At 41.5% G+C, this 25,170-nt stretch overlaps 2 protein-coding genes across 8 annotated transcripts in view; one reads left to right on the top strand and one right to left on the bottom strand.

Moving 5' to 3' along the window:
- Positions 1-7,872, top strand: part of GPR146 (G protein-coupled receptor 146) — a 144,683-nt gene extending 136,811 nt beyond the window's left edge. For all 5 annotated transcript variants that reach the window (XM_068244516.1, XM_068244518.1, XM_068244515.1 and 2 more), the window contains one exon: positions 750-7,872. In XM_068244516.1, coding sequence (XP_068100617.1) covers positions 792-1,793 — 1,002 coding nt within the window. In that variant the 5' untranslated portion in view covers positions 750-791 and the 3' untranslated portion in view covers positions 1,794-7,872. The remainder of the gene's footprint in view (positions 1-749) is intronic.
- C7H7orf50 (chromosome 7 C7orf50 homolog) overlaps positions 1-25,170 on the bottom strand; it is a 553,489-nt gene that overhangs the window by 258,313 nt on the left and 270,006 nt on the right. The gene's annotated exons all lie outside the window — the stretch shown is intronic.

Raw genomic sequence — 25,170 nt, 5'->3', positions numbered from 1 at the left:
TCAGATTTTGCTGTTAATAGATTAGTGCAGCTGTTGAGAACAAAGGCTTCTGCTCTGTGCAGGTAAATACTCGGACAGCAAGGTGGGAGATTCTGGACAGTCTCATGGCAACAGTACTCCAAATGGAGTACAAGCCTACTGTTAGGTCTGCAAAGAACTGCAGTCTAAATTTAATGTCAGTTTTGGAAATGTAAAACAATTTGTTTTGTTTGTTTGTTTGTTTTTTACAATTTGCACTGATAAGACTTAAAAATAATAGTAAATAATAGTAAAGTAACAAACAACATACATTCCCTTTAGTATATAAAGGTGCCTGTTTTATTGCTGTCACACACTCTAAAAAGGAAGCCTTGTCCTGCTGACTAGACGTTTGTTTGAATTAGGAGGTTTTCCCAGAGGAGAGCTGCTTAATCCCTGGAGCTTGAATAGCTGCTGGGTTTTACACACACTGATCAAGTGGTGATGTGATCTTTCACAAATCATTCATCAATCACTGTGGGGCTGAGGTAGAGATGCATGTAAATTAAGATCATGTGCTGCTGAAGGCATGGCCTGGAAAACAACAGCAGCATTGCCTTCATGGCTACATACTAGAAAACAAGACTTCCTACGTTGTAACTTGTTGCTTACTTTCTTAAAGTTGACAGTCAGTGTGTGTATGTTTGTCTATATGCAATGTTTGTTTTGGTTGAAAACAAAAGTCAATATAATTTTGATTTAACATGCTATTATTTCTCTTCTGCACACAGCTCAGCTGGTGACCAGCTAAGACACCACTGACTGGTATCACTATGTGGAGTTGCGAAGATTTTAATTACACCAACAACATCCAAGACCAGCGCCTGTGCCATGACTTCCACCTCGTCCTCTTTATCTTCTCCATACTCTACCTCATCATTTGCTTCCCAACTGGTCTCTGCTACAATGTTCAGCTTGTGCTGGTTAATCTGTATAACAAGGCAACTATGACCATGCCAGATGTCTACTTTGTGAATATGGCAATTGCTGGACTTATCATAAATGCTGTGGCGCCAGTGTACCTTCTAGGACCAGAGTACACAAAGTGGTCACTATGGAGCTTTGGCAATGAAGTTTACATCACTCTATTAATTCTCTTCAATGTGTCATCTCTGGTGATCATGTATTCCACAACTTTGCTGAGTTTGGACTATTACATAGAATGTGCACTGCCAAGAACTTACATGTCAAGTGTCTACAACACAAAGCACGTATGTGGTTTCATTTGGGGTGGAGCAGTGCTGACCAGTTTTTCTTCTCTCCTCTTCTACATCTGCAGTCACGTTTCTACTAAAATCATTGAGTGTTCCAAGATGCAGAATCGGGAGGCAGCAGATGCTATTATGGTCCTCATTGGATATGTGGTGCCTGTTCTTGCTGTACTCTATGCTTTGGTCCTTATTTTGCAAATTCGAAAAGAAGAAACTCCTCTTGACCAGGATTCTGGGAGATTGGACCCATCTGTGCATCGGCTCTTAATTGCTACCGTATGCACACAGTTTATTTTATGGACGCCTTATTATGCTACCCTAATGGTGAACACTTTTACAGACGGTCATGCGAAAACCAATGACCATCGTTTCATGAGAACATTTCACTTCATTGAAGGTTTGTCAAGCTTCTTGGCCTTCTCAAGCAGCTTTGTCATGCCTCTATTACACAGATATATTAACAAAAACTTTCATAGCAAACTCCAGAGGTTGCTTAAAAAATTGCACTGTGGCAATGAAGGCTGTGCCCATGAGCGCACTGTGGTTCAGCAGGTGATGACTTGAGGACAAATTATGTTCAAGTAACGTGGCTCTCCATTGATCTAACCTTGTCCATTGTAGTGGAAAAAAGGTGGCTGCTATTGTTTAAGCTCTGAGCCTAAGCATGACCACACGGCAAATATTGTACTGCACGTCACGTGATTATCTATACTTGTGTAGCCATGGTTAGCTATGAAGACTAGTGTATACTGACACGTTTGACATTTGCGCTGAGCCTCTTTGGTGGAAAGGTGATTAAGAAGCAAAGCTGGAATATAACCTTACATGGTGTTCATTGTGGAAACTGAGATAGAACAATACCGTGAAATGACACCAGACAGGTTTTGGTCAAAGCTATTAGAAATGGGCTAAGCATTTATGTATGGTGTAACCCACCACCCCCGAGATGAACCCCACATATCTGTAAACCATGCCTTTGCTATTTAGCTAATTCACCTATTCCACGGAGACATTTCTTTATGAAGTTTCATAGACATTCATATGAAATACAAAATTGGGGGGAAGGAGGAGTGGTGTTAAGGTTCAAATCAACCCACAAAGAATTTCTCTGTTCTGTTGACATGAAAAAGGATCAGTCCAGTTGGGACAGATATGGGGCAAAATCATCTTCAGGGTTTTGGAAGAGCAGTAATATCCCAGTTAGTAATGGTCATGCCTAGGAGAACTTATGGAGAATCATGTGATTTTTTTGATCAGCTGATAGATTTACAAAGCTCTGATTTGCTGTGATCACATCCTGCTTTAGCACATGATCATGCAAATCAGAGACTTACATGTCTATCACCCGACCAAACCGACCACATGCTTCTCCATTACTTCTCCTAGACATGGCCATTGCTAATCCCACTGTGAGAATACCCTGTCATGCTACGAGATAGAAGTTCTTTATTTTGGGGTGGATTTGATCTTTAACGATGCTACTAAGTAACTGCAAAGCACTTTGATACTATAGAAAAGTATTATATATTCAGTTTTTATTAATACAGTGTGAAGTGAATTTGTTATTTTTTTTTTTCTAATGTATGCAACAAGTCTTCTATTATGTGACTACTAAGTGAAGAATATGACCAGACAATGGAATGAGTGGGTAAATGTATGAAAAGCTAAATCAGTAATCATATGATATCCGCCTTGCCAATATATCACTCATTGAAGATCCATAATAAATATTTTCAAGGAATGACTGAGAATTTTGCAGCATATTTATAAAAAAATGTTACTGGCCTATTTATAGGTCCCATAGGCCATTTTAATGGGAGCTTTTATCCCAATCATTCGTCACAGTCCATTATGTCTGTGCTTCAATGATGTGAGTTGACATACAAATTACCCTGAATTTCCAGGCTGTGATATAGAACTCTGGGCACACAGCATATTCCTTATCTACAACTTCTCTCTGCCAAATAACACTCTAACGGGCCAAACCCACACATTTGTTATACATTCCAGCCAGTTTTTATCATGTTCCTCTATTGACAGCAACGAAACCCGTCAGGACCATAAAAATCCTATGATGCAAGCAGTTTTACATAAAAAAAAGAACGGTAAACACATCTACAACTATACTCAAGGTCTCGGAACTTGTTAAAGAGTAAACGTGGGGCAATTATGTATTCAACACATAGTGAAAGCAGAAAATTTCTTCGGATAAAAGACACATTCACAAGCTATTAAGAAAGTAACACACACAAAAAAAACCTGTAAGGATTATGTATAATGAATTCTTACATATTAAAAAATATTTTTGTATTTAATCTACCTTAATTTTATTGTCCATAAATATGCTACTTCAAATACATCCAAAGAAAATCTAAGGTAGCTTTTATGTGCTAAATCTAAAAGACATTTTATCGCTCTTGCTGGGCAACGTCTTCAGCTCCAACCACAAAGCTTCCCTCAGTAAGAGTGGTGAAACTTTTAGAAGAAAAACAAATCTCCAGTTGAACATACTTTATTGTATTCTTTAGATATTCCATGGCCTGGGTAAAAGTATAATTTTTGTAAAAATACTTTAAACATTTATATTTGTTTATGAGCAGCAACTTAGAAACCAGCTTCCATGAGAATGGACCCCGAAAAAAGTGCCCCTAGAGGGTTTTTACCTCAGGAGGGGAAGAAGCTTCCCTCATTCGCCTCTGCAGACTGTTCTCAGCGGTGGGACTTTCGAAAGTTTGCTTGTTGGCACCCCGTGTATGTGCGCTAGCGCCATCCTGCTCGGGTTTGTTCGGTAATAGCTGAGCTGGATCGGGTCCACTGTGCAGACGTGAGACGTCTTTGCCTGCGCAGCAGTGCGGACCCAATCAGGCTCGGCTATTTCTGCTGGAACCTGAGCGGGACAATGATAATGGGCATGCACACAGTGGCCACACAGTGTATGGTCGGCTCAGCTCTGGCTTCATATTTTTATGACTGTAGAGGAGGAGGACTTTAAAAACTGACAGCTTCAGCTTATGTTGGAGGGAATAAAGCATCATCCACATTTTCAGGCCATCTAGAAAAAGTATCTCCCACCACTAATAGGGGCAAAGATTTTGTATGCTACTCCAGCTAAAAACATCCCTCAGACTCTGACATTCTCCATAGCAGAAAGGTCATGGCCAGTAGTCTGATATTAAATGTACTTTGCATTGGGAAATGGCTCAGTGAAACAGAATACATGGTGCATGCATTGGTCAGAAGGTCTACACGTTGATAAACATCAGCAAAATATAGTTGAACATTTAAAGACTTTAAAAACGGCCACTTTGTGAAAAAGTGATAACTAATGGAAGTAAGAGTTTATTTTTTTATCACCTACCCATATCATAAATTTGTCCATAAAACATAGAACTGTAAAGGTAGGCTTGCGTATAGCGCCTTGCCCTCTCACATATGGCTCCCACTCATTTTCTGTAGCACAGAGCGCCATTGCAAACACATGCTGTTTTGACGTTGACAGCATTGATGGTCCATATCTGGCCGTGCCAGTCTGATGCCCATCTATGTACCCTGGGACAACTGACTTGTGGCATGTGGAATGAGCACATCCTGTTTCTGTGTCATGCAGCCAAATGGCAGTGTTGGCCACCAACATAGGCTGTTTATGCATTGTAGATAACTGTCACATAACTGTCAGATTTTTGTGTTAGGGTTGGGCCAGCCGGTTGGGCCAGTTGCCTGCAAGCGAGCAGCAGATCTACGAAAGCAGTTGACATTGCTATCAACTGCCTGTGTAAAAGAGCCCTAATGCTTTGAGTGGCAAATAAGAAACTATACATATGCTAAATTTGAGGTTTTAGCAAGCTATCTGGAGTTCATCATTACCGGTAATCTGTAATGAGGCAAATGTGTGGGTAACCTCCTCCAGTAAAAGCTACCTCGTTTCCCCAGAAATAAGAGCTGCCCTGAGAATAAGCCCTAGTATGATTGTTTTTAGGATGTTTGTGGATGCGTAAGCCCTACTCTGAAAATAAACAGGCCTAGTTAAAAGTTCACACAAAAGTCAATGGAATAGTGTCCGGGCAGCTATGGTTTACATGTAAAACATTACAATTAATTTGCAATATGGTAGAGTGCAGCAGGCCAGATAGACCCTTCACCAAGGAAAGCAGTCACCCTCATGCCCCTTTTACACTAGTAGGCTAAACCTAAGTTGTGTTACCCTATTTTGCCGCAAAAGCAATGAAAGTCTACGGATACTTTCCCACTGACTGCGTTCCCTTGCGTTGCACCAGAGGTGCCAATCTGCCTCTCGGCTGACTCAGGGGCAACAGCATGTTACCACTGGACTTCTGCGGAGGCAGAAGTAATGCAAGTCAATGGGCGATGCAGACCTTTTAAAAAGGTTGGCTGCAACATGGATCCCCAGTGACATACTTCCTGTCCAGCAGGGAGTATGTCACTGGGCGAGGGGCGTGTGAGGGGGCGGCGCTATGCACATGACCCTGTCAGCAAACTCTGCTGCAAGGTCATATGTTTATGTTGTTTTGCATTGCAGTGCGAGGGGGCGGGGCATCACAACACACACTTTACCTGTGAAACTGGCCTTAAAAAAAATAATTGCACTGAAAACTACCCCCCTCCCCATATAAAAAGATTTCAAAAAGAGTAATAAGACATCCATGATAGAATTCATTGTTGTGAGAGTATTGAGGATATTCCAGAATGTCATGTCATGACTTTATTTGAATTGTTTTTTTTTTTTTTAATCAAGAATAAATGTACACTGACGTTCATGGAAAAAAATAATACATCCTCTGAAAATAAGCCCTAGCAGCTCTTTTGGGGCCAGACCCAATCTTATTTTGGGGGAAACGCAATAGATGCCCGATTGTCCTGCTAATCTTCTGTTACCACTCTGTCTATGAACCAGTCACCCAAAGCCAGAAGATCTGTATGACAACCAGCGAGCTAGCATTCTCAGTAAGAGCACATGGTATGCATCACCTTGATGCCAGGCTGCTTTCCATAAAATAATTCCTCTAAATGAATACTCTAAAGTGAAACTGGCACCAAAGTTCAGCAAACACGTCAGGGGAGGTAATAAAAGTAAACTATGTAAACATCACGGCCACAATTCCACATGATCACAAGTGCCGGATCAGAAGCAAAGCAGAACCTTTTAAAAAACATAGCCATAAAATACTGAGCCCATAAAACAACCTGCAATATTCCTCTGTACGAACTTAAAGCATACACGGTCTCACTGCGCCGTCTTTCTATACATTTCAGAAACAGTAAAGCCCAAAAAATTACTAAATTAAAGTTGTTAAAGTTTGGAAGATTTTCTGTACAGGACGCTGCCAGCAGCGGGAGGGTCATCGAGGATGCATGCGGCCAGCGATGCAGAGGTGAAGTGGCTAACATCTGGTTCTGTCACCGAAATCGAAACTTAGTTACTGAGGGGGACCGGAGGTTTGTTCTGTGACGGCATAGGCACAGGGCAGTTGCAGGAGGCTGGTAGAAGCCCCAGATAAGTGACACTTTTTTTTTATGTTCACTTTAGGTTCCATTTAAGACCAGGATAAGAACTCTCAGTATGCAATATTCAACTTCCACATTTCAGTCCTCATATTCAGTTTAAATCCATAATTCCCAACATGCTTTGCAAGTTCCCCATTTGTTGTGCAGTATGTTAAATGGGATGAATTGAGGTGGGTGTAGCTTTTCCAACCATGGGTATAGTTTGATGGATCAAGAGAGGGTTCAAAGATGTCCATATATGGGCAATGTGACTATTCTGGATTTGCAAGCAAATTTACTTACAGCTTACAATTCAGCCAAAGAAATGACAGCTCCTGCATCTGATTGTGTGAATTCAAAGCTACATGTAATTTTCATGCAAGCCCAGACGATCTTATTGCCCATCTTTAATTTTGAAGAGTAAATGTTGGTCGATCTGGATATTGTTTTCCTTTATAAAAGCATGCGGCTCATAACTTTAAAAGAAAAAAAAACTAAAAAACAGATGAAAACCTGAATAGGCATTATATAGTGAATACATTATATTTTTATATGTTATTTTTTTCATGTCTACCTGAAGGAGTAATTCAAACAGATGTGATGTTTCCGTAAATAATTATATGCAGTTAAATATGTTACCAGTGAGTGAAGGCTAAATCATGTAGAATTGTAGGCATTTTCATTCCTAAAGCAAAGAGGAATGGGCAGAAAACAACATCAGCCAATCAAAAACAGCCTGGTCTGTCCTAAACAGAAAGCTGAATGTGATTGGTTCTTGCTGGTTACTGTATTCTTTGCATCTTGTTATCAAACAGAGGCTGTAGTGTTATATATGACCATGACAGTAAAGGGCCTAGATTAAACATAAATACTAGTGTACAGACTGTTCAGAGAATCCTTGTATATTGTGAAATTATTTTCTAAAAACATTGTTGAAAAGCTAAAACGCAAAAGTATTTTGTGTGTATCAACATATATATGTATACTGGTTTTAACATTACTGATATCCAAGTGTCCTTAGCATGCTATCGCCATGAACTGCACGTGCCTCTGGCTTCAAAACCGCAAGTGAACCCAGTGTTATCAATTTCCTACATGATGTATTGTGATGTCAACCCAATTAAAACAGTATTGCTGTGTCTGTTGTTGCTACATTAATTGTGTTCGAGCGCTTCCTCTCCGGATGATACGGATCAATAAGTAAAACTCATGAGAGACTTAACTGCTCTATAAAGCTCACAACACATAAACGTCAGGCATAAAGAAATAGGTACTGCCTTATGCAAATCAGTGCAATATGTTACTGTATGAGTGTGATGTAGGGCTTATAGAGCTCCACACAAATAAATGGCATGCCATGTCTATTTGTAGATGAAAAGCACTCTAAAGTAAAGCAAACTAAAGAACATTTGAAAGCATGCCTCATAATTCCCTGTGTGTAACATTGTTTGTTTTCACTGCAGAAGGCAGTAGAAAACTTTTGTCATATGCAAGCTCTCTGCATGTGTCTCTCACTCTGCCACCTCCTTCTGCTGAACAGACACATTGCCCTGGCAACAGCTGAGTCACTTCACCAGAAGGAGAGGGGGGGGGGCACAGTGAAGACACAAGCACAGGGAGATTCTTAGTTTGCCGATGACTGCTCTGTGCAGTGAAAAACAATTTTACACGCAGAGAATACTTGGGAATGCTTTCAAATGTTCTTATTTGTAACTAAGAGTAGTTACTGAAATTTAAGCTTTGAGAGTATAAACCCACTTTAAGGCTGTACATTTTTGAAAGCTTCCAAAGATGGACGGCTCCGTACTGCGCATGCATGAGTGCACATGCAAAGTATGGAGCAGTCTATCTCTGGAAGCACTTGGGGAAATGAGTTCTCCAAAGTGGCAAATTTAAATGGGGGTAGTGGAGCTGGAACGAGGGGAACAAGATAGGACAGGGAAGGCTCTACAGGATCCAGAACCTTCCCTGTCCATAGGTAAGTATCTGGTTTTAACCCACTTCACATTTACTTTGAGAAACTAGTGTTCTTCAATCAGTGTTCATCAATCAGTGTTCATCAATATGGGAGTGATCTTGATAAACAAAGCTTTCCACCAATTAGCGTGACAGATCAAGGATAGTGTGTGTCTCCACCACACCTAATCGGTCAGACACTCACTGAGTATTTGGGAAGGGGGGAACTTGACACAGAAAAACAAAACCTACAATTTTTAGTGGCAGAGGGGATTGTCCCAGACAATGTTATCTGAACTGACAACCCTGGTCCACTCACATCCCAATATCTGTCACCACATGCCATTGTTCCATGAGCACATGACCCAGACACCAGTTATGCAAAGTAATTTTACATTTAACCTTTTTCTCTGAGCAAGATCATCTATCAACAATGATATATATGCTTTGTAATGGAGAATGTGTGTAATGGATCCATTGCAAGGGTTCACACTTTTATTTCACTCTCTTCTAGTATAACCCAGTAGACCTCTCATCAGTTCACAATGCTGCAACTGTCAGGAGTTGCTTGCAGGGCTCACTTCCACAAGGGGAGTTTTAGATTTCCTGCATGCAAATTTAGATGGGGGAATCACAGCCAATGTAAATGACTTTCCTGGTAAGTTACATACTTTTGCATGCGAATACCCATAGCTGTGCATGGCATATCTAGAAGAATTCGGATGCATACTTGCGTTTTGGACATGCATGCTGGCACAAGTGGACCTGAACTCTTGCACAGCACAGAAGAAAAGCATAGAGAAAAGCACATTGTATGTATTTAGAGAGTTTAATTTGATCTCAGCTAAGTCAGGACACTGTCTTTCCAAGAGTTTTGGAAAGTCATACATGCTATCTTCACACCTGACCTGGATAAATAAGGAAAGCTAGAATGGGGAAGGGGCCATGGCAGCTCCTATAACTATTAGAAACCCAAGAGAAACTGCAGGAAAAAAAATATGCTTGATTTATGGGGTTATTTTTTAACAGCCCTTAGCACTAACTCTGCCACTCATAATAACAATGGGGACTTAAACCTTTTCCCTAACCTTCCTAGCAATTTTGATCATTCCGCTGCTCGTAACACAAAAAAAAGTCAAATTGTGCCCAAGAAAAGAAAAGCAAAATAACGACATTACCAAAACGATTACACATCCTTGTTCTCTGCACTATTTTTTAATAAATGAATATCAGTTTCCTATGTGACCTTCTGTGATGCCCAGAGAGGTGTGAAAGAGGTGAATTGTGTCCCTCAAACAAAACTGCAAGTGACCACTTTAGATGCAAATAGTAATTAGCCAAGTTGTTCAAACAAAAGTGTTTGCTGAGCAATGATCAAGCAATTCCCAAATTAGGTGTGAAAACAAGTGGCTGACAGGATCACTAGGTCTGGCTGCTCCCTCCCCTCAGGCTCAGTCACTGGATCCCTCACAGTACAATGGTCACATTGCTTGGTACCCAAACCGCATACATTATTAATACTCGCCTTACGACGAAGGAGGATGGATCCAGCAAAGTCTCCCTGACAATGAGTGTTTCCGAATCCATTTTCCTGCCGGCGGGTAGGCCTGATGTCCAACGACGAGCGTGAACGATACTTCAAGTGATCGCGGTACTTTGCGTGGGAGTGGTTGGGGATCTTAAAGATCTGGTCAGCCGTCAATGTAGTTATCGCCATGCGATGCTAAATGACTATCACAATATCACGCGCCTATATCCTCGTTGTGAGATTGCAGAAAAGACCGTTTATCGCTCAAAAAAATCACCGACCGTCAGGGAAATCATCAGAAAAATCGTGAGGTGGGTATGGGCCTTAACAAAGAAATGTTTTTCTTTAAAGGTTTGTATGTTGTTGCAAATGTTTTAAAGCAGTAGGAAGTTCTGAGTTCAGGTCAGCTTTAAAAACCAACTTGCATCCTGTCATAGGATTCTCACCCCCACTAATCACAGACAACCACACCATTTATGTTCAAATGGTGAAAACAGAGATGATAGTGTTGTATCACATGAGTAATGCACAGCAATCGTCCGCATTTCATGATGTAGCAATATTCTGAAATTGTTCTGCTGAGTTGAAATTTTGTGTCAGCCACACAGATGCTGCCTGTTATGAAATACCATAAATTCCTAGCTCAGCGGTAACATCACTGACTACTGAGAGCTGACTGCATAGATCTGGACTGCTCTGGCCAGGTAACCTAGCAAGAGGATTAGCAATGGTGCTGCAGTGCTAGCTAGATCATTGACACTATACTGAGCACTAGTATGAGTACTGCAAGTTTGCCATGATACTCATAGCTCAAACACACAGCATATTTCTCAGCCAAAACAAACCTACATGAATGGCTGCTAGCGAGTCAGCAATCTCCATCCAGTACGTACACATGGCTTTGTTACATGTAACACCGGGGCACAGAGAGAGTGAGAAAGAAAGCAGAAGTCACACTAATCGCCTACCACCCCCCCCCCCCCCCCCCCCCCGGCAAGAATATGATAAAATATGCGCAAGGTTGATAGAAGGTGTAGAATTGTGTGTGTGTGTGTGTGGGGGGGGGGGGGGGGGGGGGGGGGATGGGGTATTATGAGGCTTAAGAGATTCTTAAAGAGAAACTCCGACCAAGAATTGAACTTTATCCCAGCTTTATCAGCTGATACCCCTTTTTACATGAGAAATCTACTCCTTTTTACAAACAGACCATCAGGGGGCGCTGTATGACTGATATTGTGGTGAAACCCCTCCCACAAGAAGCTCTGAGTACCGAGGTACTTCTGGCAGTTTCCTGTCTGTGAACCCTGTTACATTGTGGGAAATAGCAGTTTACAGCTGTTTCCAACTGTCAAAACAGCATACAGCAGCTACATCACTTGCTAACAGTGAAAATGTCACCATGTGATAAATGTCAGAATATAAATCAGGAATTTAAAAGATTTTACAAATCGGCAAACACTGACTAAATCATTTATACATAATTATTGTAAAAACGAAGCACTTTTTTTATTACACTATTTTCACTGGAGTTCCTCTTTAACCTCCCTGGCGGTAAGCCCGAGCTGAGCTCGGGTTATGCCGTGCAGGAGGATTTCTCAGGCTCTGTTGGGGCGATTCGCCCCATTCAAAGTGCTGTGCGCGCAGCCAGCACTTTGCTAGCCGCGCGCACAGCTCGATCGCCGCCGCGCAGCGGCGGAAGAGGGCCCCCCTCCCCGCCAGAGCCCTGCGCTGCCCGGACCAATGAGTTCCGGGCAGCGCTATGGGCTGGATCGAGTGCGCCTGACGTCATAACGCGTTCCCCTGTTTGCTATTGATGCCGGCGACGATTGCACTAGAGGGACACATGCGCCCTCTAGTGGTGTTTCATGTAGCTACCACTCTGGTAGCTTTACATGAAACAAAAAAAAAATTTAAAAAAAAAAAGGGATTTTTGCCCATTTGGCAAAATAAATTAACCGCCAGGGAGGTTAAAGGAAACACGAGGTGAAAATGAATTGATGAGATAAACAATTGTATCTACCCTCCTCCTACTAAAAATTCTTTTTTTTTTTTTTTAGATATCCCACAGTTTTATTTTTTTTTTTTGCAACACTAATTTTTATTAGTATCAAATAATCAGTAACAAGCGTAATGATGAAATTACAATAATAAAGGTAATAGAAATCGAAAAATAACACATGCTATCAAGACCATGAAAACCCTATACAGGAAGTTGTAGAGAACATTGGAGACATACATCTGAGTTTGGAAATGTTGAGTAGAAATGTCCATATATAAACTAGGTATGTTGACAGAGCTTGTTAGAAGCGTGGAGAGAAAATATAGCAGAATACAAACAAACATAAACCTAAATAAAGTAACAAGGAAATTATCCCACAGTTTTATTTTATATTTAAATCATTTTTTAAGTTTTTACTATTGTATTATTTCATTGTCTCTACTGAATGACACATTCATTGAACTATTCCGAAACTAAAATCTATGATCTATTGAGCCTTTTATCTCTTTCCTGCTCTCAGAAGTCATTTACTGTCAGGAAAATGTTTTATGGCTGTAGTTCCTTATCAGTCATGGTTACTCTATAGTCCGACCCAGTCCTGACCTGGACAGAAACTGTCACTTGCATACCTGATTTTAAACTCTTTCAGTCAGAGAAAGAAAAAAAAGGAATACAGCATAGTTATTTGTGTGTTTGGCACTGTACATCTCATCATGTCACATGTAACCTTGTGTATCCTTTAAGAACATTTTTAAAAACAGACTACCGTATATACTCGCATACAAGCCGAATTTTTGACACCCAAAAAGGGGGTCAAAAGTTGGGGGGTCGGCTTGTATGCGAGTCTCTATTGTGGTGGTGGTGGTCCTCGGCGTCCCCCGCCCGCTCCCTCCCTCCCGCTCCCTCCCTCCGCGGCCGCCGCTGCTATTACCTCTTCAGCCGGCGGCCGCTTCCTCTACTGCGGGTGCCCCTCTCGCTCTGCTCGCCGTGTATCACAGCAGCGCGCCCGGCGCTGCTGCTGTGACGAGGCAGGAGAGAGCGGTTCCCCTGGTAACGGCGTTGCCGTGAAGGGAGCTGCGGGCGGGGGATCTGGCTAAACTGGGCACTATACTGGCTAAACTGGACACTTTACTGGCTATACTGGGCAGTTTACTGGCTATACTGGGCACTATACTGGCTAAACTGGGCACTATACTGGCTAAACTGGGCACTATACTGGCTAAACTGGACACTTTACTGGCTATACTGGGCAGTTTACTAGCTATACTGGGCATTATACTGGCTAAACTGGGCACTATACTGGCTAAACTGGGCACTATACTTGCTATACTGGACACTTTACTGGCTATATTGGGCAGTTTACTAGCTATACTGGGCATTATACTGGCTTAACTGGGCACTATACTGGCTAAACTGGGCACTATACTGGCTAAACTGGGCACTATACTGGCTAAACTGGACACTTTACTGGCTATACTGGGCAGTTTACTAGCTATACTGGGCACTATACTGGCTAAACTGGGCACTATACTGGCTAAACTGGGCACTATACTTGCTATACTGGACACTTTACTGGCTATACTGGGCAGTTTACTAGCTATACTGGGCACTATACTGGCTATACTGGGCACTATACTAGCTATACTGGGCACTATACTAGCTATACTGGGCACTTTACTAGCTATACTGGGGCACTACCTACCCATACTGGGCACTATACTAGCTATACTGAGGCACTACCTACCCATACTGGGCACTATACTAGCTATACTGGGACACACTGGGGGGGATCACGCGGCCTGCACCAATCCAGCATTTCCTACCCCCGGCTTATATGGGGGTCAATCATTTTCCCCTGTTTTTTTAGGTAAAAGTTGGGGGGTATATACGGTATTTTTTTTTTAATGAATCTAAAAACACAGCTAATTTACTTACAGTATAGACACGGGGCACAGGTTCCTACTGTATATACTGGAGGTGATGTCAAGAACTGAAATAAGGGTAAAATGAACAATGCAAGAATACTGCATACTTAATCAGGATAACTTCTCAAAGGGAATCTGATTCCACAGATGTAGGGTGGCTGCCATATTTATTTCCTTTTAAACAATTAGTACGTGTGCCTCTGCATGCTATTCAATACAGTTATTTGACTGAAGCCAATTGTGTGCTGTCTCCGTTTGTTCGATTGTACTGCACTGAGGCAGGAGTGGTGTACCTGCAGGAGGCGAGCACCGGCACGGAGGCCTAGACGTAGGCCTAACAAGGTGTGTGACAGGTGAACATTGGAAGATAAACTGGGCACTATACTGGCTAAACTGGGCACTATACTTGCTATACTGGACACTTTACTGGCTATATTGGGCAGTTTACTAGCTATACTGGGCATTATACTGGCTTAACTGGGCACTATACTGGCTAAACTGGGCACTATACTGGCTAAACTGGGCACTATACTGGCTAAACTGGACACTTTACTGGCTATACTGGGCAGTTTACTAGCTATACTGGGCACTATACTGGCTAAACTGGGCACTATACTGGCTAAACTGGGCACTATACTTGCTATACTGGACACTTTACTGGCTATACTGGGCACTATACTGGCCATACTGGGCATTATACTGGCTAAACTGGGCACTATACTTGCTATACTGGACACTTTACTGGCTATACTGGACACTTTGCTGGCTATACTGGGCATTATACTGGCTAAACTGGGCACTATACTGGCTAAACTGGGCACTATACTGGCTAAACTGGGCACTATACTGGCTAAACTGGGCACTATACTTGCTATACTGGACACTTTACTGGCTATACTGGGCAGTTTACTAGCTATACTGGGCACTATACTGGCTATACTGGGCACTATACTAGCTATACTGGGCACTATACTAGCTATACTGGGCACTTTACTAGCTATACTGGGGCACTACCTACCCATACTGGGCACTATACTAGCTATACTGAGGCACTACCTACCCATACTGGGCACTATACTAGCTATACTGGGACACACTGGGGGGATCACGCGGCCTGCACCAATCCAGCATTTCCTACCCCCGGCTTATATGGGGGTCAATCATTTTCCCCTGTTTTTTTAGGTAAAAGTTGGGGGGTATATACGGTATTTTTTTTTTAATGAATCTAAAAACACAGCTAATTTACTTACAGTATAGACACGGGGCACAGGTTCCTACTGTATATACTGGAGGTGATGTCAAGAACTGAAATAAGGGTAAAATGAACAATGCAAGAATACTGCATACTTAATCAGGATAACTTCTCAAAGGGAATCTGATTCCACAGATGTAGGGTGGCTGCCATATTTATTTCCTTTTAAACAATTCCAGTTGCCTGGCAGTGCTGCTGATCTCTATGACTGCAGAAGTGTCTGAATCACACACCTGAAAAAAGCATGTGACTCATCTAGTCATACTTTAGTCAGAGCACCTGATCAGCATGTTTGTTCACAGTCTATGGCTACACGTATTAGATGCAGGGGGTCAACAAGACTGCCAGGCAACTGGCAATGTTTAAAATGAAATAAATATGTCAGCCTCTATATGGCTCTCACTTCAGACTCCCTGTAAGACATTTTAAGCACACGTAAGTAGTGATAGGTGAACACATCACCTATCTCTGCTTGCTAGTAAGGTACAGATGGAAAGGCTTTATTGTGATCAGCTACTGCAGGAACTTTACAGCCATCATCAAATCACAAAAAAACAAAGTAAAAAACAAAACAAAACAACCTGTAGTCATTACAGATATCAGCTTCTGTACATGGTGTATGTGTGATGTGGCTCTAATGCCAGAATCCCCATGTCAGCCATTAGAAGTTACATCTGCAACAGGATGGACTATTAGATTTAGGCAGTGCAAAGTCCTTTGTAACACTAAGGGCCCTTTTACACTTAATCAGTTGGTGTGCGTTAGCACGTGTTTTTTCCATAGCAGTGCATTGTGAAAAAGATTTCGGTTAAAAGTCGTTGTGAAAGGTGCCATCGGAAAACATGGGCATTACTTTGAAAATCAGTTTTCTTTCAGTTATAACTAAGAGCGACCGATTAAGTGTAAAAGGACCCTAACCTTAACCTAATGTGGACTGACGCAGTTTAAATCTACGTTGGGCGGGAGGCACTGCGATTATGACCGGACGTAAGCTCTACGTCCCATTCACCGCGCATCCCCGCCCGTTCCCGCCGCAATGTGCTGCCCTGCCGCCTCTATGACGGCAGAGCACTGTGAGCCGGGCAGGAGCCGTTTTCATTGGCTCCTGACCCTGTCATTACTATAAGCCAATCCCATTGGCTTACATTGAGTGACAGGGTCAGGAGCCAATGAAAGCGGCTCCTGACCGGCGCACAGCGCTCTGCCGTCATAGAGATGGCAGAGAGCAGCCTGCAACGGGGACAAAGCGGTGTGACCGGCGGATTATTGCGGCAATTTGTCGGGATGCAGCGTTTTAGCGTACCAGCAGCCTCTGGTCCTTAAGGGGGCAGAGGCTGCTGGTACCGAAGTGGTTAAGCCAAACACAATATTTGTAAAAAACAAAAACAAAAACACTGCACCACCAATCAGAGCCCACTAAGAGAGAGCTTAGTTGGTGAGCAGAAAGGTGGGGGGGTCACTTGTGAGCTGAGTTGTACGGCCCTGCAGCGAGGCCTTAAAGCTGCAGTGGCCTAATAACTGAAAAATAGCCTGGTCACTAGGGGGGTTTAAGCCCAGGTTCCTCAAGAGGTTAAGGATTCATTTTGAACGCCCCTTACCACTAGCTCTGCAAAACATAATAACAATGGAGACTTAAACCTTTCCCCTAACCTTATACTAACCTTACTAGCAATTTTGATCATGTCGCAGCTACTACGACAAAAGAAAATGTGAAATGATGTCCAAGAAAAGAAAACAAAATAACAACAACAAAATGATTGCAGGTCCTTGCTCTCTGCACTTTCTTTATAAATAAGTATCAGTTTCCTATGTGACCTTCTGAGATGCCCAGAGAGGTGTGAAAGAGGTGAATTGTGTCCCTTAATAGACAAAACTACAATTGTGTTTTTCTAAGCAGTAGTTGTTTTTCTTCAATTATGCTGAGGTGATGTAAAGTGACCACTTTAGATGCAAATAGTAATTAGCCAAGTTCTTCAAACAAAACTGTAAAAGTGTTTGCTGAGCAATGATCAAGCAATTCCCAAATTAGGTGTGAAAACAAGTGGCTGACAGGATCACTAGGTCTGGCTGCTCCCTCCCCTCAGGCTCAGTCACTGAATCCCTCACAGTACAATGGTCACATTGCTTGGTACCCAAACCGCATACATTATTAATGTACAATTTCCCAGGAAACCTATAGAAAAAGGTCAACAAGTGCGTGCAGCCTCCGCTTAGTGAATAATTTAAAGTTCTGCCAAAGCGTGGGGGTTATTTCTCATTATCATGAGACAAGAATGTACAAAACAAACTGACACAATCAATGACAATACAGCATCAAGTGTGAACAGGGAGTATACAGCAACCTTTCAGAGGAAAATGGATTCCTGTTGGCTTCTTTCACACTGAATTACAGCCTTTGCATGCCTTTGACCTGACGTATAAAAGCCAAAGTACGAGATTTTAATCTACATTGCAGGAAATTTACGTTACTTTTTTATGCTTTTTTTGTTGCAGTTTTTTTTTACTGGCCACCTACCTACTGGCAATTTTTCAAAATGTTATTTAATTCAATAATTTGTGCTATCAAAGGTGATTAGACTGACAACAAGCAAAATGACAAACAAATAGGACAAGTCAAACATGATGTAACCACTTTTATCCCTTTCAATTGCTTCTTTGTAGAGATTCCCAATTGATTCAATAAAACAATTCAACTAACCAGGGGCATAACAAAAGCCCCCCCGCATTAATCCCTCTGTAAACGCTTAAACCGGGAACTCTTCTATGCGTACATTCCCCTTTCCAATTTGTAAGCATACAATTGCACGCGGAAAATTAGCCGCGAGTAACGCATTCGTAGTTCACTATGCAATACACATGTTAACTACGCATAGTGGGCGAAAGCAACGCGTAGCAGTACTTCGCTACGTGTAAATTCGTAAGCGTAGTTTTGAAACTTCACCTTCGAACTACAATGCGTAGATGCGAAATACGATGCGTAAATTTGCACTGGCATAGTTTCTGCTCATCGCTGCTTGTGACGTCATTTTCCTCTGTATTCTTTTATTCTTGTGACGTCATCTTCTGCTGTAGTCATCTTTCTTGTGACATCATCTTCTTTCTTGTGACGTGGTCGTCTTCTTCTGTATTCTTCTTTCTTGTGACGTCATCTTTTTCTGTATTATTCTTTCTTGTGACGTCATCTTCTTCTGTATTCTTATTTCTTGTGACGTCATCTTCTTCTGTATTCTTCTTTCTTGTGACGTCATCTTCTTCTGTATTCTTATTTCTTGTGATGTTGTCTTCTTCTTCTTTCTTCTTCTTCTTCTTCTGTATTCTTCTTTCTTGTGACATTTTCTTCTTCTTCTTCTGCTGTATTCTTCTTTCTTGTGACGTCCTATTCTTCTTTATTCTTCTTTCTTGTGACGTCATCTTTTTCTGTATTATTATTTCTTGTGACGTCATTTTCTTCTGTATTCTTCTTTCTTGTGACATCATCTTCTTCTTCTGTATTCTTCTTTCTTGTGACATCATCTTCTTCTTCTGTATTCTTCTTTCTTGAGACGTCATTCTTTCTTGTGACGTCATCTTCTGTATTCTTCTTTCTTGTGTCATCATCTTCTTCTTTTTCTGTATTCATCTTTCTTGTGACGTGGTCTTCTTCTTCTGTATTCTTCTTTCTTGTGACGTCATCTTCTGTATTATTCTTTCTTGTGCCGTCATCTTCTTCTGTATTCTTATTTCTTGTGATGTTGTCTTCTTCTTCTGTATTCTTCTTTCTTGTGACGTCATTTTCTTCTGTATTCTTCTTTCTTGTGACATCATCTTCTTCTTCTGTATTCTTCTTTCTTGTGACGTCATCTTCTGTATTATTCTTTCTTGTGCCGTCATCTTCTGTATTATTCTTTCTTGTGCCGTCATCTTCTTCTGTATTCTTATTTCTTGTGATGTTGTCTTCTTCTTCTGTATTCTTCTTTCTTGTGACGTCATTTTCTTCTGTATTCTTCTTTCTTGTGACATCATCTTCTTCTTCTGTATTCTTTCTTGTGACGTGGTCTTCTTCTTCTTCTGTATTCTTCTTTCTTGTGACGTCATCTTCTTCTGTATTATTCTTTCTTGTGACGTCATCTTCTTCTGTATTCTTATTTCTTGTGATGTTTTCTTCTTCTTCTTCTGTATTCTTCTTTCTTGTGATGTTTTCTTCTTCTTCTTCTGTATTCTTCTTTCTTTTGACATTGTCTTCTTCTTCTTCTGCTGTATTCTTCTTTCTTGTGACGTCTTCTTCTTCTGTATTCTTCTTTCTTGTGACGTGGTCTTCTTCTTCTGTATTCTTCTTTCTTGTGACATCATCATCTTCTTTATTCTTCTTTCTTGTGATGTTGTCTTCTTCTTCTGTATTCTTCTTTCTTGTGACGTGGTCTTCTTTCTTCTGTACACTTCTGTTTTCCTTTGTTTTATCATCTTTCATCTTGGTTGAAGATCTGCCCCCGGCTGGTTCTCCTTGACGCTAATACCATTGCGACATGCCAGGTTTCCTTGCACTTACCCGAAGTCCAATACTACTGGCCAGGCTCCCCCGCCACCATTGCTTCCCATCACTCTGCACCAACCTGTCAAACCTGGGCAAGCAGTGGCTGCTTTCTTCTGAACACTAGAACCCCAGCAAAAGCATCTTTATGGCTCCGATTAAGTGGAAAACAGAGCAATGAGAACAATTTTGTACACCAAATGGTGGTAACCAGTCTATTCTACAGCTATTCTCCTCAGTGTCCATGGAAAAGCATGTAATTTATTTGGTCAGGTGAGTGATTTGAAAGACTATGATCACAAAGGCTCATGATCACAAATCACGACTGCTTCCTGTGTAGACTAAAACAGGAAGCAGAAGTAGACAAGATCACATAATAGTGTCTAGCAAGAGACTTATAAATCAACACTTGATCCTATATAATGATCCATTCCCCTATCTCCTCCTGTGTCCATACCAGCTGCCTAATGCGCATGTGCGGCACGCACGCAGGCTTTGGGCAGTGGTCTCGGCCGTGCATGCAAGGTCACACGGCCACTTGCCTATAGCCGGTTATTAAGCAGGACAGGCTAATTTCCTTTTACATATATGTGTACGTGTGTATATATATATATATATATATATATATATATATATATATATATATATATATATATATATATACACATACACGCACACACAGTTTAGAGTACTGTATACATACACACACAAGCTTTTTTTGGGGTTTTTTTATCAAAAGTTACACTTTGAAATCTTCCTGGCTTTTGTTCATAGATTGACAGGACAAAAGAAGACAATAATATATGGTTATCTTGTGAAGATGCATAATTCAGTATTCAACAGGTGAGCTAATGCCAACTATAAAGAATTCATTGTCTAGACGGACCATAGAGGGAATGAACCTTTTAAACCTTTTAGGAGATCTTCAATATTTTTGTGAGAGAAATCACAACAAACTCAATTATCTGCCAGACGGTGGATGGGGGAATTTGAACCAGAAGTTTGATGGGTGCAAGGAGATTATTCTTCATGTCAGTCAACAGCAACTGCTTTTATTTGTACACAAAAGCCACAGAAATACAAGTCTGTGCTGGGCTCAGAACACAAGCACATAAAATGGGGTGACTTGTCTGCTGCGTGCCAAGTACCAGATGGAAACAGTGTACTCCACTACAGCTCAGTACACACAAGTTCTTCATGAAGAGACACATTACAATTAAAAAGTCCAGTAACCTTAGAGTTCTGCTGTAAGCTATCAATGCTACAATTAAATCTTAAAAAATTTAAAAATTATCTTTCCATTTCAATTAGAAGCCTGTTATAAAGTGGAGAAACAGACTGCTTAGCAGGGCTATGTAGACGGTACAAAAATCATCAGACTCCAACTCCTCAGTTTATGATACCACAGAATCCAGGTACCCAAAAATAGCTCCGTCTCCTCAACCCTGCTGCTTAGATTAGCATATATATGTTCATATTGGTGTTTAACACAGGGCTGTGACATTGGTACAAAAATCATCCGGCTCCAACACTCCTCAGTTTATTAATTCCCTCTGCTGGAATCTATTCAAAATCTATGTGCTGTGCATGGTAGGAATCAATTCCCCTCTGAACCGATTCTGATCTGGAAAGAAAGAACGGTGTGTGTGCAGAAAGCTCATGGCACAGGGCACGCAAGCAAGATGGGCGTGTGTCACACAACTCCTGGCAAAGTCGTGCGGCTAACGGAAGCTGCCAGCAGCAGAGCCTGACCTAGAGATGACTAAATCTGACTTTTTTTTACTAACCCGGGGCTTCCTCCAGCCCCATAAGCATGGCTGTGTCCCTCGCCGGCCTTTCTTCAATGTCCCGTTCAGTTGCGGTGAGCCCCGGTAAGCGCGTCAGTGACGTCAGCGGTGGACCTTCTGCGCATGCGCGGACTTCCTGTGCTAGCGCAGAAGGCCTCAGCTGACGTCACTCAGTCAGACTGAGTCAACTGAGCCGCTTACCGGGGTTTGATTGCGGCTGCACGGAGGATTCCGGGAGGACGGCGAGGGACGCATCCGTGCTTATGGGGCTGGAGGAAGCCCCGGGTAAGAAAAAATTGCAGCTTTATTCAACTCTAAGACACTGAACTGAAAAACAAATGATGTTATAATGATTTGTATGTGTAGTACAGCTAAGAAATAAAACATCAGAAGCAGAGGCATAAGTCTAATATTGTTTCCAGTACAGGAAGAGTTAAGAAACTCCAGTTGTTATCTATGCAAAAGAACAATTGAGCTCCATGACTTTCAAAGTCGCAGAGAGCTCTGTCTTCTGAAACTTGTTATCTCAAATGTCAGTCACTGTATCTTCTTTTTCTCCCCAGAGGACAGGTCAATAGTTCACTGGCCTGCTCAGTAAAATCATTTAGAATGCTGAGTAGTGTGTAAACTGCAAATATTAGAGAATGATGCTGTAGAAAAAAAAAAAAAAAAAAAAACTATATAACTGAAAACAAAAATATGAGAATATTTTCTTTGCTACTAATCTGGTAATTATCTGTACTACACAACCAATTCATTATATCTTAATTTTTTTCACTTCAGTGTCTCTTTTAACCATTACACTATCCAGCCACTACTGTACTGGAACTAGTGCTCACTCCAGCTTGTCAGTGGTCACTTGTAGGTCATTTGTGGTTATGGAGGATCCTATGAGTTCTGGTTCACCATGAGCTTGCTGGGCAATCCTGTAACTCTGGAGGATTCTGTGTGTGTGTAAAACAGGATCTAACATCTCATCATGAGCATGGATCCACTTTCATTAATTTGAAGGAGGAAGGGGGCAGCAGTGGACCAACCACAGCAGGTAATACAATAGCAATTGGCCCCTGAGCAGAGTGGGTCACAAAGGCTCAGAGAGAGAGCCTGATATAAACATGCACTTGCTTGTTTGCCCACAGTCAGATCAGGTGACAGTCATCACACATCTTTACACAGAATACTGAACTGAAACTACATAGCACTGGGGAAACTGCCTTCTTCCTGTTCCAGTCCTGCTCAGCTGGCTTGAAAACTGAGTGTTACATTTTTCCATTCTGGAAACTCGCAAGCATATTCTAGTTCTGAATAGGAATAATCATAAACATATTTTTTTCCATTTTGTATAGCAATATATTGGTGGTTCATCATATAAAACTGGCTGAATGGGATACGCAGCAAGTGGAATTTTCTGCCAAACGAGAGCAAAAAACAGAAATAAAAAAAAAAAATATACCGACTATAAAAATTATAAAAAGCTGACAAAACAAATTTAATCGTGAAAATAAAATACTTTTGTCAAAATAATGTTGACCACATACAAGTATTTGGAGCAGGCATGTTTAATAGGAGAAGTGAAATTTCTGGGCGGCTGTGCAGGCAGGAAAAGGTTTAAAGGGGAACTTCAGGTCAAATGTAAGGGGAAAAATACACTGTAATCATAAATGCGTAAATCTAAAGCCCAACTTAAAGTGAACACGAGGTGAAAATAAACTGATGTGAACAATTATATTTATCCTCCTACTCCTAAAAATGACTTTTTTAGATATCTAATGGTTTTATTTTATATTTAAACATTTGCAAAATGGGTTTAATATTTTACTGTCTCTAATCAGTGGCAGCCTATTAAGTGTCCCAGAGTTATAAAAAGGTCAATAGTTCATGTATTTTATCTCTCTCTGCCTTCAGAAGTTGTATTCAGCCAAGGAAAACTTTTATGGCTGTAATTTGCTTATCAGTGGTGTTTACTATATTCTGGACAAAGTACTGACAACACAGAAGCTGTGACTTCCATGCCTAGAAATGAACTCTTTCAGGCAGCAAAATAAAACACGTAAAACAGCCTGGTTATTAAATAAGGGAAAAACATCAGTTGCATGTCTGCTTTGTGTGCCCATGATAAGGCCTGCAGGCTAACGCAGCCAGTGTCTGAGCCCGGTGTGTGATGTTCAGGTGAAACTCTAAAAATTAGAATATCATGCAAAAGTTCATTTATGTCAGTAATTCTGAACCAGACTGAGAGACCATTTAAAGGCTCAGAAACCCTTTGCAGATGTTTTGGATTGATTAGCTGATTAGAGTCTGACACTTTCAGCCTGAGGGCTGGAACCCACAGGAGCGCTTTTGGCAGCGTTTTGGCAGCACTGCGATACGCTAGCAGTTTGCCAAAACGCTGGGCTAATGTTAATGGATGGGGTAACTTCCACAGGAGCGTTTGCGTTTCTCAGAAACGCAAACGCAGGACGTGCAGCATTTTGGGAGCGTTAGCGCTTCAATGTAAAGTGCGGAAACGCTCAGCAAAACCTAAACTGAGCGGTTTTGCTAGCGTTTTGCGGTTCAGCACACTGTAACAAAATGAAAAATAAATCACAGGGCCAATCAGGATAAAAACGCTAGGCACCCGCTGGGGAAAAAAATACAATGTTGCAAAACACGACCAAAAACGCGCATGAATCCGCTTGCAAACCGCTCAGACAAAACGCTAGCGGTTGCGTTTTGCGTTTGCGGTTTTCAGTGGGTTCCAGGCCTAAAACCTTTTCAAGATATTCTAACTTTCTAATGCTGGGTACACACGCTACGTCTCTCTGCTCAATTTTCCCACCCAACCGTTTTTTCCGCTCGATTCTGCGCTCAATTCTCTTATCTATTTTCCATTAAATTCTATGAAAAATCGAGCGTAGAATCAATTTGGAGTAATATCGGACATGCCAGATATTATCCATCTATCGAGCGGAAAATTGTACCATGTGTACCTAGCATAAGATTTAGATTTTCGGGTTTTCATAAGCTGATTGATGCTTGAAATATCTCGCTTTGCATGTAGTGAGTCTACATCATACAGTGATGCTCAAATCCGAACTTTGGGTGAATCCGGATTTTTGCTATCCGGATACCACCCAGTAAACCTGTGCGGGCTGGGCGGGCGGTCAATCTTACCTCTCTGACGTCTTCTTCGTCTGTCCCTCAGCGCCTCCCACGAACGTCACGTGAGTACAAACACTTCCTCCTTCAATCCGGAAGGAGGAAGTGTTTGTAATCACGTGACCGCCGCTTGGACCGCATCATGGGAGGCGCCGAGGGACAGACGAAGAAGACGTCAGACAGGTAAGCTTGACCCCCCCGTCCAGCCCGCACAGGTATCTGGGTAAAATCCGGATAGCAACTATCCAGATTCACCCAAAGTTCGGATTTGAGCATCACTGATATCATATATTAGTTTCACTTTTTAAGTTGAATTACAAACAATGAATGAACTTTTGCACGATATT

The sequence above is a fragment of the Hyperolius riggenbachi genome, chromosome 7 (assembly GCF_040937935.1).
Source record: "Hyperolius riggenbachi isolate aHypRig1 chromosome 7, aHypRig1.pri, whole genome shotgun sequence".
Classification (NCBI taxonomy): Eukaryota; Metazoa; Chordata; class Amphibia; order Anura; family Hyperoliidae; genus Hyperolius; species Hyperolius riggenbachi.
Note: the sequence above shows the minus strand (reverse complement) of the source record. Positions and strands in the feature narration are given on the sequence as shown.